Genomic DNA, 19,241 nt, shown 5'->3' with positions numbered 1-19,241 from the left:
ATTCTGTGCTTCTGAATGGCTGGATTTACATTTCTGTCGTGTTTCGTCTGGTGCAAACAGCCAAATTAACTGCAAATCTCGTCACATAGTGTGTTGTTAGGACACAGGGTCACAATGTAACCTGCTCATCTAATGTTTACGCTAGTAATATTGATATTATTTGCTAATTAATAACCACCTCACGTGGAAATCTGAATCTGCGTCTCATTTCAGAGTCTGCTACTGTCCACCGGAGGTCACATTTCAGTCACGGACACATATTTTAAGAGCCTTGCTGACTGAATGAGTGAAATACACTGTTTTCCACCAGGGTAATCCGGGGTGCTGAAATATAATTGGCTGAACTGGCATTGGGCGGGTTAAAGGGACCAAAACAAATACGGATGTTCCAGCGGACAATTCAAAGCAGAATATCTGACTTTAGCATTGTTTTTCAGATAAACAAGGTTCAATTAGCATATTTCTGAATATCTGCAAACATATTATGGTGCTTTAGAAGAGTCAAAAACTTACATACAACACCTTTAATGTTCGGGTCAACTGAAGAATGACCCATTTGCAGGTGTGTTTTGAGTAGATCACGTTACATCTTATGTTTTTCAACTCTCAGCAAATTCAGCACTGATATTAAACAACTGTTATGAAAAAAGAGAGGCTTGTGAAGAGAGATTGCTTTGTGTTGGTAATGTTTACACCTACACAGAACATCACACTCTTTCTAAACAGCGAGTAAAATCCTGTTTTCCCATGTCTTCTTTTAAACACACATACACACAATCATTAATATAGCATTAAACACTTCAAGCACGCAGTAAACGGTAGAGCTTTATTCTGTTTGGATCCATTTTGTGGATTGACTGATTGAGCTGCACGTGGCCAAAATCTCCCGTTATAATTACTGACAATAACATTGAAAACATTCCGATAGACGCTTTCATCAGCCGATTAGGGGGTCTTTGACTAATTTCCTCCGATGTCTGCGCTTCTGGCAGAGAGAGACAGAGAGTCTGCTGAAAAGAGGAGTGTGGAGGGCGAGCGAGCGCTGAACGTTTATCTGAGACACACACTAACACACACACAGCAGATGAGGAGCGGATCAGAGAGCAGAGATTAATGAAGACGTTAAACAGCCCACGATTAGACTCTAATTACAGACGGCTAATTTCACACTCACCAGTGCGCGCGCGTGTATGTGTGTACAGGTTTATGTGGTTTATCAGACACAGGATTGTATAATAACATGGGTATGACTCTATTAAGGTGGTTTACGGGGACGTTCATTAGCCGCGTTTCCACTGTCGCGCTTAAAGCGAGCGAGCCAGGGCAAGCCAAGGCCAGTCGCGTTTCCACTATCACTTCCGGGGCGTAATCGGGCCAAAGCGGGGCTTCCTTGGGGCCAGCGTCCGGCCTTTTTCGGCCCGCCGAATACCTTGGGCCAAGGAGGGCCAACTGGGGCTTCGGGGCGGGGTTACCTACAAAGGCGGAGTTTTCCTGTCAGGTAAAGAGGAGACAAGATGCTTTCTTCCCTTACATTTGTTTTGCTATCGCGCTTGATCAACTCACAAAGAAAAATCTGTGTTCGAAGTAAATGCCGCCGAACTCGAATGTCCTTATCCAGGGATCGCTGTCTGGCCTTACACCAACAGACCACAAAAAGTAAAAAAGCAATTGCTTCGGTGTTCTCCATCTTCCAGCTCTCGTAGTGATGCCAGGTTGTGTTTGTGGTTATAATTTGAGTTTTTTGTTCCCGCTGAAGTGGGCGGGTTGTGTGACGGGTTGTGTGACGTTTGATTCGGGGGACGTTCTGGGGGCGGTGTTTGCGTGACGCGCTGCGAGCAACTAGCCCGACAGTGGAAACGCGACATGATTTCGGCCTCATTTGTCAACCTCCCGGGCTATTGGCCCGGCCTGGCCCGATTAAAGCCCTGGCTCGCACTGGCCCGATAGTGGAAATGCGGCTATTGTGTCCTCGTAATTCAAAGCACTTTAAAATCATACTTGTCCCTTGTTTCCTTTTTTTCTTGACCTCTATATCTATATATTTATTTATTTATGTGAATAATTTTCCTCTTTAAATGTCTTTATATTTACTGGTTTGTTAAATGATCAGTTCGTTTATTTGCTATTATTGTTTATGATCAGCTTTTGTAGTAGATTTGGACTAGAACCCATGGCACAGTATTTGTAGAACTTGCCTCTGATTGTCTTTATGGAAGCACATTGTACATCCTGATCATTTTAAATAAACATGTCAAAAGAAAATCCTCCTTAAAGGGGTAGGAGGGGGAAAGGGCCATATTGTTTGCTGTATAAAATACATTACACCTATGGAGAGTCCTCATAAACCATATATCCATGTGTTTGTGTGTGTGTGCATGCCTATGTGTGGGTGCATGTGTGTATATATGTTTGTGTATGTATGCACATGTGTGCACTTATGAGTGAGTGCACATGTATATAAGTATGTGTGTGTGCATGCAAACGCGTGCATATGTGTGTGTGTGTGTGCGTATGCGTGTGTGCATGCTTGTTTGTGTGCATGTGTGTGTGTGTGTGTGTGCGCGCTTGTGTGTGTGCATATGTATGTCTGTTCATGTATATGCGCATGTGTGTCTGTGTGCATGTGTGTGTGTGCGCATGTAAGTGTGCGTGCATATGCTTGTATGTCAGCATGTGTGCGTGTGTGCATAAGTTTGTGTGTGCGTGTTTATGTGTGCATATGCGCATATGTGTGTGTGCGCGTTTGTGTGTGCATGCAAGTGCGTGCATACAGTATGTGTGTGTGCATACGTGTATGTACATTTATTTGTGTGCTTGTGTTTGTGCATGCATGTGTTAGCATACGTGTGTGTGCATGCATGTCTGTCCATGTATATATGCATGTGTGTATGTGTATATGTTTGTGCGTGCATATGCTTGTGTGTGAGCGTGTGTATAACTTTGTGTGTGCGTATGCGTATGTGTGCGTATGCGCATATGTGTGTGTTTGCGCATTTGAGTGTGTGCATGCAAATGCATGCATAAGTGTGTGTACATATGTGTGTGCGTATGTGTGTGTGTGGGTGTGCATGTGTGTGTTTGGTTGGTGTGCATGTATATGCTCGTGTGTGTATATGTTTCTGTGTGTGTGTGTGTGAATGTATGTGTGCGTGCATATGCTTGTGTGTGAGCATGTGTATGTGTGTGCATGTTTGTGTGTGCATGCTCATGTGTGCGCATGCACATGTGTGTGGGTGTGTGTGTGCGCGCGCGTTTGAGTGTGTGCATGCAAATCGCTACATATGTGGGTGCATATGCATGAATGTGCACATGTGTGTGCGCATGTGTGTATTTGTCTGTGTGTGCATGTATATGTGCATGCGTGTGTATATGTGCATGTGTGTGTATATGTGCATATGCTTGTGTGTGTGCTTATGTGTGTGTGTGCATGCGTGTATGTGCGCATGTGTGTGTGTGTGGGTGCGCATGTGTGTGTCTGTGTGTGTGCAAGCATGTCTGTACATGCATGTGTGTGTATGTGTGCATATGTTTGTGTGTGTGTGTATTTATGTGCGTGCATATGCTTGTGTGTGCAGATGCTTGTGTGCACATATGTGTGTGTGTGACTAACCTATATGGATGTTCCCTTTGTGTTTCTTGAGTGCGTCTTTACTCTTGAATCTCTTCCCGCAGCTCTCAGCCTTACAGACGAACCGTTCGTCTCCTTTACACACCTCTTTATGCTGCAGGAAACTGAACACACACAAACACACACACAACTTCTGTATTTAAATCAACTTAAAAATGCTGTCTTGCTCTTCTAATGAGACACACATCCATATGACACACAGGAGTGCAGTACCTGGACTGTGAGCAGAAGGAGCCGTGACACAGGACACACTGATAAGCTTTAGAAGGGTCTCCTGATGAAGAAGAGCTCTCTGTACAGTGAAGGAGACTACACACACACACACACACACACACACACACACACACACACACACACACAGGACATCAGCATTACTGTTTGTGTGCGAAAGTGGTTGCGTGTATGAGAATAAAATTGTGTGTATGTGTGTTTATTAGTGTGTATGTGTGTTTGTGTGTGTGTGTTTGTGTGATTGTTTTTGTGTGTGTGAACTGCGGATTTGTGCGAGTAAAATTGAGAGTCAAATTTGTGTGTTTGAGTGTGTGTGCATGTGCGTGTACTGTGAGTGTGTGAGCATTACTGCACATGACACTGTCTGTGTCTGCATGTGTGTGTGTTTATTTATGTGTATGTGTGTGTATGTAGTGTATTTATGTAAGTATATATGTATGTTTGTGTGTGTATGTGTTTGCATATGTGTGTGTGTGTGTGTGTGGTACTGACTGCCGCTGCAGGGCTTGTCTGACAGGAAACTCTTTTCCACAGGAGCGACACTTAAACTCTTTGTCTTCAGCACTTCCTCTGTTGTGGAGGCTCTGGAGATGCTCTGCTAACACGTCTTCACTGGGGAAGCTGCTCTCGCAGAGCAGGCATGGGTAATCCTCCTTCTTGATCATCAGCTCTACACACACACACACACACACACAGTGAACTATATGAGTTTTGACAAATAATAAACTTCCACAGGCAGCGGCGCTCATCACTGTCAGTTCCACAGCAGTGCACCAATCAGAAGAGCTCAGAGACGGGACAACCTTTGCAAGTTTCTGTTTCCAGGAGCTCAGAGAATGTGTCCAGATACCTTCATGATTGTTTTAGTGAAGTTTATTTATAAACTAATCTCGAGAGGATCACGTGCTTATGATTGACACGGCTGGCCCCAGGTCAAGCTCATGTACGATCCACCAATCAGACGATTCCTAACTTGGTATTAATAACCAAAGCATCTTACCTTCGCCATCTTCATCTTGAAGAACCCCCCTTCCACCCCCTCTCCTCCTTTTTTTCCTCTATAGGGCAGCACGGCGGCCCAGTGGCTAGCGCTGTTGCCTCACAGCAAGAATACCTCCGGTTCGGGACTCTACCCGGCCAGTTGGTATTTCTGTGTGGAGTCCATGTTCTCTCCGTGCTTGCGTGGGTTTTCCCCGGGTCCTTCGGTTTCCTCCCACAGTCCAAAACATGAGACATAAGTAAACTGACTAAACCAAATCAGTACAACAGTCAAATTCCACCAGCAACACAACCTCATAGCAATCCTTAAGCAGCAGGGGGAGAGTTCTTGAGATCTCCCTGAGCTCAAACTCCGGATCCCATGAGCTTAGAGCTCTCTCCCAGGACAGAATGCCAAACTAGCTTATTACCAATCATCAGCTAAGTGTGAACTCTTGAAAAAACATTCCAAGCCATTGGGTCTTGAGTTAAACGCATTTGGTGCGAATGAGACCTTATGGTGCTTTCACATCCGTAATACAGTTCCTTTGGTCCAGTCAAGGTTAAAAATGGTACATCGTAGCATTTTTCTGCCATTTATGAAGCTAATTATTTGAAACGAACCTTTAAGTGTTCACACTTAGCTGATGATTGATTATAAAGCGTGTTTGGCATGCTGTGCCAGAAGAGAGCCCTGAGCTCAGAAGATCCACAAGCCTGGGGCTGCAGAGCGAGAGGGGAGTTTGAGCTCAGGTAGATCTCGAGAACTCCCCTCCAGTTGTAGCTAATGAACAAATAGGGATTGCTATGAAGAGATATTTACTTACTAGGTGCATGCCTATTGTGCTGATATGGATTAGCCAATTAACTTAAGTTGCATGTTTTTGGATAGTGGAAGGAAACTGGGGGACTCGGTGGAAACCCACACGAGCAGGCGGAGAACATGTGAACTTCATACAGAATTGTCGACTGGCTTGGTAAGAACTAGAACCAGTGACGTTCTTGATGTGGCAACATTGCTAACCACTGGGCCACTGTGTCACCTATCTAGGAAAGGAGGAGGAGTAGGGGTGGAAGTGGGGATTCTTCAAAACAAAGATGGCTGTGGAGCGAGTGTTTACAAGTGTGGAGTCCTGTGAAGGAGCTCCGAATGGAGCCTGTTGTTTTGTATTTACCTCATGATTAAAGTTGTAGCACGTCTGCCGGTTCCCACCTCAAAATGAGCAAGTTTGAACCAAGGTAAATGTTCAGAAAAAACAAAACACCAGCGAAGAAACTCGACACAAAGGAACATATACACCTCACTGCCAGCTAGTGTTTCAGAAGTGTTATTGCAGAGCAACACAAACAGTGCGCAGAAGTATAAATGCACAGCAACATGCAAAGCATGCGTTGTCGGTCACGCCGATCACTCGACGCAGAAGTATAAACCAGGCTTTATGGGCTGACTAGTCGTTGTGTTCAGGAACTCAAAGCCTGTGATTGGCCAGAATAGTCAACGATGCACTGGCTTTAACTTGCGATTACACGAAGGCGAAAGCCACATCTATCAGCTGAACTGTGCAGATATACGAGTGATTAGTCCGCTGACAAGTCAGCTGATTGGCGATGCTTTCAAATGCTTGAAAGCTTTGAGAGAATTTTCAAAAGCTGTGCGTCAGTGATGTCATCATCACACAAGCAGCCAATAGCATTTAGTTCTTTCCGTCCTCAACATTTATTGGCTGAGGTTTGGAGCGTTGTTTGTAGTGTCTCACGCCCTCTTGTGAATCATTCACGTGGTGTTGATTAGTGTTAACACCACTGCGATTTCAAGAAACAAAATCAAGTCAGGTAGTCTGAACAACACAGCGATCTGCCTATGTTTAAAGCCTACATGAATGACCACACACACACACACACACCTGTGTCTGCGCTGAGGTGTTTGCTGTCTTTACTATTCTCGTCTTCATCTTTGATGTCCTGCTCTTCCTCCAGATCTTCCTCTTCCTCCTCCATATCACTGTCCAGGTAACCAATCAGCAGCTCTGTGTCCGTCTCGATGTCATCAACCGCCAGATAGAAGATATTCTCTCCATCCTGTGAACACACACACACATTAAGATGCATTAAGCATATTAGAAAATACAATATACAGATATTTTTAAGTTAAAAAGAGCTTGTTATGCTGCTTGTTTTTATTATTATTATTAATATTATTATTATTATTATTATTAATATTTTTCAATTATTAATTTATTTTTCTTAGGCTTAGTCCCATTGTTCATCAGGGATGCCACAGTGCAATGAACCGCCAACTACTCCAGCACATGTTCCAGCCGCAACCAAGTACTGAGAAACACCCATACACACTCATTACCATACATTTAGTTCATCAATTCCCCTACAGCACATGTGTTGAGACTGGTTGAAACCGGAGCACCCAGAGGAAGCCCACACCAACACAGGGAGAACATGCAAGCTCCACACAGAAATGCCAACTGACCCAGCCGAGACTCGAACCAGCAACCTTCTTACATTAGTACACCCCAATGAATAATTTGGAAATAAAATATTAAATACAATTTTGATAAAGAGAAAACATTATTTATTTCTGTAATAAAGATCATTTTTCTGTAAAAGTGGACATCATACTGTGCCGTCTTTGACCGCTAACGTGTTACAATGGGAATAAACCGAATCAGATGTGTAATGGTCGAGGTGTGTTTGACACTGAACAGACAGCAGAACCGAGAGCCGCTGGGAGCTGCAATCACACATTCACACAAGATCAACTCAGCTTCCTGATTGAGGTCAAAGGGCAAACACTCCAACCCCTGTTTAATGGCCTTATCAGACCTCCACTTCCTCAAAGGTCACGCAGAAGTTGCTGTACATTATGTTCAAATCACAGTCTGAGATTCATCCGCAGGGAGACGCGGAGAGTGATGAAACACAGACGCTGTGCTCTTGATTTTGCGGTAATGACCGTCAGATCGTTTTAAATTCACAGCGTATGAAGCAGAACTGGAAGAAATATCAGCTCACAGACACAGGGGGATGCCTTCATGAATATCTCTGCATGCATCTATCCTTAAAACATGATCATAATATAAAATGTACAATTTTATTTAAATGATTAAAGACGCGTTAAAGAATGACAAGCATTAATCTAATATAAATCAAGGATGGCAGTTTATTAAATTAAATAAAATCAATTTATCATGGGACCTTAGTCTTGTTTTTGAATCTGCCACTATGCTGACACACAGGCATTTGTAGCCCCGCCCTCTTTTGAAAAAAAGCACATTTGAATTTAAAGCGACAGTCACCAAAATGGCACTTTCAGAGAGTTATAAGACATTATTTGTATGGTGTTTTGAGCTGAAACTTCACTACACACTACACACTCTAGGGACATCAGAGACTTACTTTACATCTTGTGAAAAGGGGCATAATAGGCCCCTTTAACTGATTTACATTTGTGTTTTTAATGGTAAACTTCTGTAATAACTTATATAATAAATAATATATCAAACACTTCTAATGGGTCAGGGGCAACGGAGGTGAGGATCCACGTGCAGCTTTATTAAACAGAATCGTCAGGCAGGCAATGGTCAAAACAGGGACAAACAGGAGCATGCAGAAAATCCAAAAGCGTAGTCAAAGCAAGAATCAGATGCTTTGTTTCCAGTGAAGAATTAGAGAAACTTGTTCATGCTTTTATCAGCAGCAGGGTGGATTACTGTAACGGACTCCTCACTGGCCTTCCCAAAAAGACAGTCAGACAGTTACAGCTCATCCAGAACGCTGCGGCCAGAATTCTGACCAGAACCAGGAAATCAGAGCACATCACACCTGTCCTCAGGTCTTTACACTGGCTCCCAGTTACATTCAGAATAGATTTTAAAGTATTATTACTGGTCTATAAATCACTAAATGGCCTAGGAGCTCAATACATTACAGAAAAGCTCACTGAATACAAACCAAGATCTCAGATCTTTAGGATCAAATAAACTAGATCAGATGTGCTCCAACATTAGGCACATTCAAATCAAGACTGAACACACATCTGTTTAGCTGTGCCTTTACTGAATGAGCACTGTGCTACGTCCGACAGATCACACTATTATGTCTTTCTCTTCTTTTTCATTCTTTTATAACACATTTCATGCTTATTTATTTTATTAGATTTTTTTACCATTTTTATTATTTGTTTTTATTTCTCTTATACTTGTTTCTTTTGTTCCTGTTTATGTAAAGCACTTTGAATTGCCACTGTGTATTAAATGTGCTATATAAATAAACCTGCCTTGCCTTGCTTTGCCTAAAGTACAGGTGAATGGTAGGGATGGCTGACGCGAAACGCATTTTCGACACGGTGTCGGGATCCCGAAGCACAAGTGTTTCAAAACACTGCATCAAAGTATGACCCGAAACACCAGATCACGTGCCTAAAATGATTCAAAGCACCCAGGTCGCGCAATTGTGCTACCCACTGCACCACCATGACGCCTGTAAACATTCAATAAAAGTTTTAAAAAAGATTAATTTTATTTAATATATTAGGTTTTAAGTTATGATATTCCTAAAATCATTCAGCATTAATCTGCAAAATTCTCAGCAGAAATGGCTAAAAAATGTCCACAGATTTTTTCTGGCCCTACTAATAACTGTACTTTTGTTTTCTTTACATGTGAGGATTACTTTGCTTGTTATTTGCATCTGGAGAAAATTTCAAGTCAACAGCACCTTTAGAAAAATGTTTTCCGAGAAAAATGGTGGCGCAATTAAAACATTTTTTTACCCGCTGAATAAAATAAAACGAAATTAAATTAAATTAAATTTTAAATAAAATAAAATAAAATAAAATAAAATAAAATAAAATAAAATAAAATAAAATAAAATAAAATAAAATAAAATAAAAAATAAATAAAATAAAATAAAATATAAAATATAAAATATAAATATAAAATAAATAAAATAAAATAAATAAAATAAAATAAAATAAAATAAAATAAAATAAAAAATAAAATAAAAAAAAAAATATATAAAATATAAATAAAATAAAATAAAATAAAATAAAATAAAAATTAAATTAAATAAAAAAATAAAAAAATAAAAAATAAAAATAAAATAAAATAAAATAAAATAAAAAAATATAAAATAAAATAATATAAAATAAAAAAATAAAAAATAAAATTAAATAAAAAATTTAATTAAATTAAATTAAAAATATAAAAAATATTAAAAAAATAAAATAAAATAAAAAAAATTAAATAAAAAATAAAATAAAATAAAATAAAATAAAATTAAACTAAATTAAATTAAATTAAATTAAATTAAATTAAATTAAATTAAATTAAATTAAATTAAATTAAATTAAATTAAATTAAATTAAATTAAAAATAAAATAAAATAAAATAATAAAAAAATTAAATTAAATTAAATAAAAAAAAAATTATAAATACATAAAAAAATATATAATAATAAAATAAAATAAAATAAAATAAAATAAATGACAGCCTAATACAAAAGATGGTGTTCACAATTATTATCTCTGAGGAAAATAAAATCAACACGTTTAACTTCATGAATCAAACACATACTTCTATTCCATTTGTTGTTGCAATCAATTCTACAGTGAACCTTCCGGCGTGCTCCTGCATGTTTTATCACAAAAGGTTTGCATCTTTCTGTACTGATATGAGATCAGTCATTCCACAACTGCAGCATTACTCCCATAATTCCGGAGGTGTTAAAGCTGCATTAACACAGACTGTAATAACAGCAATATTTGGTTGCTAACTTGCTGCTGAAGAGCCATATATGAAACTCATTTAAACATTTGTGCCCACATGTGTATATGCCCTCATATCTGTATGTACGTGTGTGTGTGTGTGTGTGTGTGTGTGTGTTATTCATCTAAGGCTCATTACAATCCTCATATCTCTGCTCTCTTTGGTGTTTTTCAAACGCTCTTCAACTCAACAAGACATAACAAATAACCAGTCCATGATATACCTTCTGTCTGCATCGGTTTCAGAGCTGCTGTCATACTCTGTGGCTCTGCTCCAAAATATAGCGAGTGCCCTACATAAACAACACTAGAAGGAATCAGAAGCGTGCTCCTTATGCAAAGGCATTGAAGGAACTGACCCACCCAGGGCTCGAACCAGCAACCTTCTTGCTGTGAGGTGACAGTGCTAACCACTGAGCCACCACACCGCCCTCCATTGCCAGTTTAGCTAATTATATTTCAGCACTCTGGGTTGCCTTGGTGGAAAACACACTCATCTGAGGTTATCTCATGTCAGTCATGAAAGCGGCCGTGGCTAAAAACGCAACCTCCGGGGAACAGCGACAGCCTCCAAAATGAGACGCAGATTCACAGTTATAAAAATCCACATGAGGTGGATTTTAATTAGCAAAAAGTATAAATATTGCAAACGTAAACATTAGGTGAGCAGCTTACATTGTAAGACCATGTCCCACCATGCACAAGATTCCAGCAACAAGCAATTTGACTGTCTGCACAAGACGGAAACATTGAAATACAACCATTCAGATGCACAGAATAGTGCACTCATTGCACTCCAGCAAAATTGTAAGGCTTATAATCAAATGAATACATTTTAAACCTCTTTAACCTCATAACAGTGAATGCTGAGGGCCTGATATTTGTTGGTTTGCATTGATAAAATAAACATAGGCTATAGTTTGATTCGAGTCACAGTTCAAAACAGGGGCGTCGCTAGACCCGATTCACTGGGGCACGTGCCCCAGTAAAAATCTCCAATGCCCCAGTAAATGCATTGAGATATGATTTACTTTATATGCAAGTGTATTTATTAAGAGTGGTAATTCCGAAATAAAGACGTTATTCTCTATGTGCAACCGAACCAACGCTGGTGAAAGCAATGTAATCAAAAAGCAAACTGACGCATCTCCGCGTGTGCGCAGAGAACCCGCGCGCTTCTAGCACGCGCTGCTCTTCTGCCGGTGCGAGTCCCAGTAGTTAACATGCGCGCCAAAAAAGCAGGCTACCTGCTTGTCACGCGCCGCTCATGCGTTGTAAAACCAGCATAACAGCCTTTTTTGTTTTGCAAATCGACAAAACTAAAGTTTAAACAATATGACGGTGATCTTACTAAGCATGCCTCCTGATAGATTTTTTTGTATGAAGCAAAAAGGAGGGATGAGGAGTCAGGCAGGTAAGACTTAATAAACCTAATCCTCTGCCATGTGTCAAGTCTACAACAGATATGCCTAGAACACATCTTTTTGTTTTGTATTTTATTGAATTGTCTATAGAATTTCATTCAAATTAAATTAATATTTATGCAAAAGTAATTTCATAAATGATCTTAGCATCACTCCAGTTGTCTTAACATTGTTTTCCAGTTACATTTAAGATTATTTAGAAGAATAATTGTATAATAATAAGAATAATTTTATTTATAATAAATATAATATATTTATTATATATAATTATTATTTTTTATGGTGGGGGGGGGGGTACGTGCCCCAGTAGAGCTTTATGTCTAGCAACGCCCCTGGTTCAAAATCTGAGGTATCTGCTGCTATTTTCAGTATAGCAATAAACGTCAAGTAAAATGGCATCCAAACTCACATTGTTTTGTATTTAAAGAGCCCATATTATGGGTTTTTGAAAATGCCCTTCCATGTAGTGTGTAACACAGCTCTAAGTGAAGTGAAATGACCAGCTAAGGCTTAAATCTGTAAGTGTACAGTGTTTAAAACTATTGATTCATCTATAAAGGAGTCGACTCATAGTGCTTCAAACGGGTCGTCTTGATAACGAGTCATTAGGTGTTTCATGATGACGCGGCTACGAAACACAAGTAGTTGCGCACGCAAACCCGGGAGATTTGAAACCTGGTTATTATTCGCGGATATAACTGAGGACGCGGGTGGTGAGGGAGGTGTCGCCGACGCGACGCGCCAGCCCTGTGTGTGTGTGTGCGAAAAGAGCAGGTAGACTGTGATGGGCTAGGAGATCTCCTCGCCAGTTCTTGGACTTTTTGCTCGATAAAATAGTTAGTCGTCGGTATTTTCTAGTCCATCGTCTGTATTTACATTCACCCACTGGCAGCCAAAATCCACTATGAAGCGTGTATGCACTGTGACTACTTTTATATTGTTGATTATCTGCTGGGCATTTCACTCTGTCTCGCGCTGAAGCCTATCAGTGTCGTCGACCAATCGCAGCAGGCTGTCATCGGTCCAATTAGCACAGATTAGCTTCGCGCTGAGGAGGGGGTTGGGAACAAATGAATCGCTGAACGATTCATATGAGAGTCGTTGGGATAATTAGGTAAAAATAAATGCAGATTATAAGACCATAATAGTGTTGTTTGACCTTGCATGCATATTAGACTGTTGTTGGAGACCCTTACAACCTAAATATGACCCTATTTCATCTATAATATGGGCTCTTTAAGACTAAATAAAGCACAACCAGTACCTGAGGTGATCCTTTCCATAGAGGTTTGCAGTTGTTCAACTGTAAGAAATTGAAACCCTTTCTTAAATGGTAATTTCAGGTGATGGTTTGGCCAAAAAATAAATAAATAAAAAAAACGACAAAATGTGTGTAGTCGCTTGTAGCTAGCATACGGTGTAGGCTCAATAGACAGGGATGTTCGCTCCTGTTGTTGTCAATTTTCAGAGGAGTCTTCAGAGGAGGGGTGGAGTGAAAAAGTATGTTGATTTTGAAGTGCAATACCAAGTTCGACCACTGGCTGTTACATACTGTCTTTTTGTTACCTGAATTGCGGCCAGGTTCTTCTGCTCCTGTGAAGGGGCCTGATGGACGAAGCGAAGCCAGTTAGCATGACGAGGGTTACTAGCATCCAAGATATACAGCACATCGCCTTTATTCCCTCGAACCTGAAGAAGAGCACAGACTCCGGTAAAGTGGCTTCTCAAACAACCTCTAAACAGTGATTAAAAGTGTAATATTTTTCATTTTTTATAATGTAAACACCATTCAAGATACTTTCACGAATCCCAGAGATCACAGCGTTCAAGCAGAACCTAAAATTATGGCTTCAGAGCCTCTACTTTAATAGCAGATTTTTGCTCTGTTATAATGCCAAGTGAACTGCGTGTCCACTGGTATTCCCACAGATCCATGCATTTCATATTCCTAAATTTCATCTTTGACCCATATACACAATACATAAGTGACACATTTGATAAAACTTTAGGGTTGGTCAGTCATCCAGTTATATTTATAAAAGGATGCCCAATATTTTAGTACCATACTGGGGTGCGTTTCCGAAAACAATAGGTAGCTAACTAAGGTCACAAGTTTTGTCGGTACAAGCATAGTTCGTTGATTTGGTGTTTCCCAAAAAAATATTCGCAAACTTGTACGTTTGCAACTACACCTCTAGAGCTGTAGTTAGAAGCATAGTTCCTGGTTGTGTTCTATTCCCAGTTATCCCCCCTATGCTCCATTCATTTAGAACATTCTAGGATTATATAAAAAAACACACAAAGTCATCTCTCTTATGTGTAACTTGCTCTCAATGTATTTTTACAGTTCAGTTTTAGCGATCCTCATATTGACAGTTGTGTTCCCTTTGTAGTGCACTTTGAAATAATTTATGCCATTTTAAAAGCAGCCATGGCTCATGACGAAAGCTATTTAAATGCTAAGGGGAAAAAGGAAAAGTTTTGACTTTTTGACTAAGTTAAGGCTTTTTGGGTGATGGCAGCTTAAAGACGCCTCACACTTGCATTGCTCAGGTGCTTCACATTGCCCAGTTTTTCACAGACTTTAACAGATTATAAAAATCTTGATGGTTCTGTGTGTCTCGTCTATCAAATCCAAGCTTTATTTGTATTTTCTATTGGTATCAAGTCAGGGGATTGGCTGGGCCATTCTACAGCTTGATTTTCTTTCTCTGAAAGCATCTGAGAGTCTCATTGGCTGTGTTTTGGATCATTGTCTTGCTGAAATGTCCACCCTGGTTTCATCTTCATCCTCCTGCTAATGTAGATGTTGGACTGAAGCAGCTGATATTCATTTACATGAAGGGCAGAGGGTTGCTTATAAAAATCTTGATGGTTCTGTGTGTCTCGTCTATCAAATCCAAGCTTTATTTATATTTTCTATTGGTATCAAGTCAGGTGATTGGCTGGGCCATTCTACAGTTTGATTTTCTTTCTCTGAAAGCATCTGAGAGTCTCCTCGGCTGTGTTTTGGATCATTGTCTTGCTGAAATGTCCACCCTGGTTACATCTTCATCCTCCTGCTAATGTAGAAGTTGGACTGAAGCAGCTGATATTCATTTACATGAAGGGCAGAGGGTTGCTGAAGAACTATTGAGAGATTTCAGCTGCTGTCTGGGCTTTCACTGCCTTTCTACAAGGCATGGGCCGGTATAGGATTATAATGGTATGATAACCTTGGATATAAATACGGTATTTTAAAGTTACAGTATTGTGATTACTGCTATAAAATAAATTCTTTTTAAATGTCTAGATAAAAAATACAAACTTTTTCCCCCTTTTACCAAAATTTATTTTATTTTGAGAAACTTTTAAAATATTTTGGAAAAGTAAACATGACTTCTGCTCTCTTCATTAGTTTCAAAAACACGGATTTCATTACTATTAAAAAATGGCATATTTGGATATCTTTTGCTGGAGATACTGTTGTCCCAAAGAACTTAAAACAAAACGTAAAAATAAACCTTACATATACTGTAGGAACGGTAGAGTAGAACATTTTGGCGGTATTAAAACCTTTACTTTTCCAAACCGCCTTGAAAACGGTAATCATCCCATGCCTACTTTCTACACCTCTCTTTCTTCATGTGTTCAATACTTTTTCCCTGCATCATTTCAGTATATCACACAGAACTTAATTTGTAAACTAATTAGCTTTGTTTTCTTTGCATATATGGATTTCTTTGGTTGTTACCAACATCTGGTGAAAATTTCAAGTCAGCAGCACCTTTAGAAATATGTCTTCTGAGAAACATTGTGACGTGTCCAATACTTATTTCCCCACAGTATATCATTATTTTTCAATTATCTCCCAAGTGATGTAACAAAGCAATTGTTTCCTATAATATTTTTCCTCTATTTTTTAATAAACTATCTCTGAAATATTTATATCTCTGAAATAAAAGCAGGTTTTTTCTTTAAATAGTGTTAAATGTACAGCATTGATCACTTCCCACTGGAACACTCTTTTCCCAAATCTGCCAAAACCTTTTTGTTCTGGTTTTTAGATGCAAATTATTACTTCTGAGACATTTCTCACTCTTAACTTACAAATGGAGACATATTCTGACTAATCTTGAAAGGTAAATTCCCTGAAATTGGCTTCATCGCATGCCACGACCAGGATGAAAGAGCGGCACGGCGAAAAACTGCATACATCATAATAATTATACGCACAAGAGTGTAATTTCAGAGTAAAGCTCACTATACTTTGGGCAGAATAGTGTCATCAGGGTAGGCAGATCAATAAATCACTGCTCTAATGTGGCTGAACCCGAACTGATCTGCGTTGTAATTAAAAGTTTTAATGCAGCTGAAAATAAGCCGGAATCTTTCAGGAGCATGTACAGTATGTGATGATGGGACATCAGATGGGGGATGTGTGGTGTTTTTGTGTTCTCCTGTCTGGAAAGAGTTGAGTTCACGCCGCTTCATCTGGATTAATTAAGCGTCGCCTGGAGATGAGCAGTGAAGCGTCTGTCTGAATGACTTCTCTGAGACACTCTAAACTCACTCAGACCTCAGTGATCTCAGTCAGAGATATAAACGCATGCAGACCAACAAAAGCCCTGTTAGAGATGTTTTTCCGCTCAACTAAACAAACGGCAGAAATAAAGTCCACTGAATGAGACAATCAAGTCCTCGTGAAATTAAACTATATTTTTTAGGTGTTAGTATCAGTTTGCTAGTCTCCAAAACACTGACAAAATTCTCGTTTAGAAGATATAAACGTCCAAATCATGCAGTTGCTTCCGTCTAAATGGATCGATGATTTTTTTGGCATTTCCTCCCATTTCAGTTTCTCTTCAAATCTTCTGACCAATCAAATGCTCTCTTGTATCCGACAGGCCCTGCCTCCTTCTTCTCATTTGCTTTTCATTAGATGCGCTTGAGCTCAACCACTCTCACTGGCAGAGCTGTGATAAAAACAAAACGCTATTGGCTGTTTTCTTATTAAGGGGAGGGGCTATTATATGTCCCGCCTTCTCATCAAGTTTCAGCTGACATCGGCAAACATCGAATAAAAAATAATGCACATTTTAAAAGCACATCATGGGACCTTTAAGATCTGGTTTCTTTAAAAACCAATGATTGTTTGTTTGTTTGGTATGAGCAACCCTTCACAGTGTCTTCAGGAAAGCCTAAATGTTGTAAAATCATACATCAGTCGAGGTAAACACTAGCATCTAGCGCTGTAAAATATTTGAGTTATGAGCTGCCTTTGAACTGAGACAGAAACAAAAGCGTTGTGCCGACACACACTGCAAACCATCCTGGGTAGAGCGCTGGCAGGATTGTTGAGTCTATGGTCACCCACCTCCCACATCAGCCGCGGGTCCATGCTTTCATCCAAATCACCCAGCATCCGCTTCTCACCGGCGAACGGACCAAACTTCTCACCCTGTGGAGACAGAGAGAAAGTAAGTGTGTGTGGGTCTCTGTGTGTGTGCATGTTTGTTTGCTTGTGTGGCTCTGAAGACACAAAAACCCATCTGTGCGTTTGTGTCCTTGTGTGTGTTTGATTGTTTGCTTGCGTGTGTGGGTGAAAAATACTCCATCTTTAAATCAGGGGTCACCAATCTCAGTCCAGGAGGGCCGGTGTCCCTGCAGGGTTTAGCTCTAACTTGCCTCAACACACCTGCCTGCTGTTTCAAAGATTCCTGGTAAGACCTTGATTAGCTTGTTCAGGTGTGTTTGATTAGAGTTGGAGCTAAAATCTGCAGGACACCGGCCCTCCAGGAACAAGTTTGGTGACCCCTGCTTTAAATGATGTATTTGGCTTACATTGGAAGTGATGTGTGCGAAATGAACCATTAAATAACTAACAGACATTCATAATAGTGACAGGCATGATTAAAGGTGCAGTAGGTGATTGTCTTCAGAAACTCTTTATATTCTGGGTAAGGCATGAGACAAAAAAAGTTTATCCAATTAAAATTTGTCAGGTCTGTCAACAAATGTACATCTGCGCATTCCTGTTCACGCAGATCCGCCGTTTGCACGTGTATGCGCGTCACGTTCATGTGTTCATGAGAGAGTGACAGCGCTAAAAACAAATGCTGAATCAAAACCATTTCAACTCCTGAATCAATATTGGAGTTAGTTTTGCAGGCTGGAGGAAGGACGACACCATGGATGAAGTATTTCTGTTAGACAGCTAATGTTCTGTGTTAACTATTTCAGTCGCGCAAAGCTGATGTAGATTGTGTTGTTATAAATGGGCTAAATGCACAGAAGTGTTGTTCAGCAACTGAAATCTTCTGGTGAAAGCTTGATTTGACTATTTTCAGTTTCATAAGGGTCCTTTTACAGCATCGATAATGTAGATTTATATTTATAACAACAAAACATCAGTAAATAGCGCTATTCCGCCTTGTTAGCCTTCTGGCGACCTCTGATAAATAAGGCACTAAGCTGAAGGAAAATGAATGAATGAATATTTTTCTCCATCATTGTGTTATCAAAATCAACTCTTTTGGCGCTGATTGTGTATTTATAACAGCTCTAAATTGTAATTTTTCTAATTCTACACCATTAAATTGTTTAAAAATCTTCTTGTGTCAATTCTGTTACCATACCATGGTTGGCTGTTAGATTTCGTGGAATTATCTCCCACAACTGTGTAAAAAAACAGACAACGATGTCACTTCCTCTTGCTGAAAAATACTTAAAATTTTCAAAGTTTTAGCCATATTTAAATAAAATTCTTACACATAGAGTTTAGGGGATATGCTGAGGACTTTTAATTTTCAGTATCCTGGGTCAAGCGCTTCTGGTGAACTGTTAGCCGTAACAAAATCGGCGCGTTTAAGATTGGATTTTTTACAAATCAGTAATTGTCACTGCCTGATTGATATCCGCTATTAGGTGGGTCTCGGACTGGACAAGATGCACTGCATTAAATTACATTTTTCCGCACCATGTCTTTAAAATATGAATATGTATTTTACCCTAGTATTTTTAATGGAGTTTCAGCGCTCGCCTGCTGAGTCTGAGGGCGCAGGCATGTAAACGGCTTTTCATCTCGTGTTACGCTTGAACAACTAAATAAAAGCTGAAGTCTATGTAACTGATTATATTTTAATAACATTACAACATCGATGATGTAAAAGAAACCGTATGAAAAAAAAAATACATTAAATATTCACAGGAAGTTTATTGT

At 39.6% G+C, this 19,241-nt stretch overlaps 1 protein-coding gene across 1 annotated transcript in view; it reads right to left on the bottom strand.

Annotated features, from left to right (window-relative positions):
• prdm5 (PR domain containing 5) overlaps positions 1 to 19,241 on the bottom strand; it is a 140,979-nt gene that overhangs the window by 120,568 nt on the left and 1,170 nt on the right. Inside the window, exons 2-7 of the mRNA XM_056449460.1 lie at positions 17,397 to 17,480; positions 13,607 to 13,729; positions 6,742 to 6,916; positions 4,352 to 4,529; positions 3,842 to 3,937; positions 3,611 to 3,732 (exon numbers count right to left, since the gene is read on the bottom strand). Coding sequence (XP_056305435.1) covers positions 3,611 to 3,732; positions 3,842 to 3,937; positions 4,352 to 4,529; positions 6,742 to 6,916; positions 13,607 to 13,729; positions 17,397 to 17,480 — 778 coding nt within the window. The remainder of the gene's footprint in view (positions 1 to 3,610; positions 3,733 to 3,841; positions 3,938 to 4,351; positions 4,530 to 6,741; positions 6,917 to 13,606; positions 13,730 to 17,396; positions 17,481 to 19,241) is intronic.

This window comes from Danio aesculapii, chromosome 23 (assembly GCF_903798145.1).
Source record: "Danio aesculapii chromosome 23, fDanAes4.1, whole genome shotgun sequence".
Taxonomy (NCBI): domain Eukaryota; kingdom Metazoa; phylum Chordata; class Actinopteri; order Cypriniformes; family Danionidae; genus Danio; species Danio aesculapii.
Note: the sequence above shows the minus strand (reverse complement) of the source record. Positions and strands in the feature narration are given on the sequence as shown.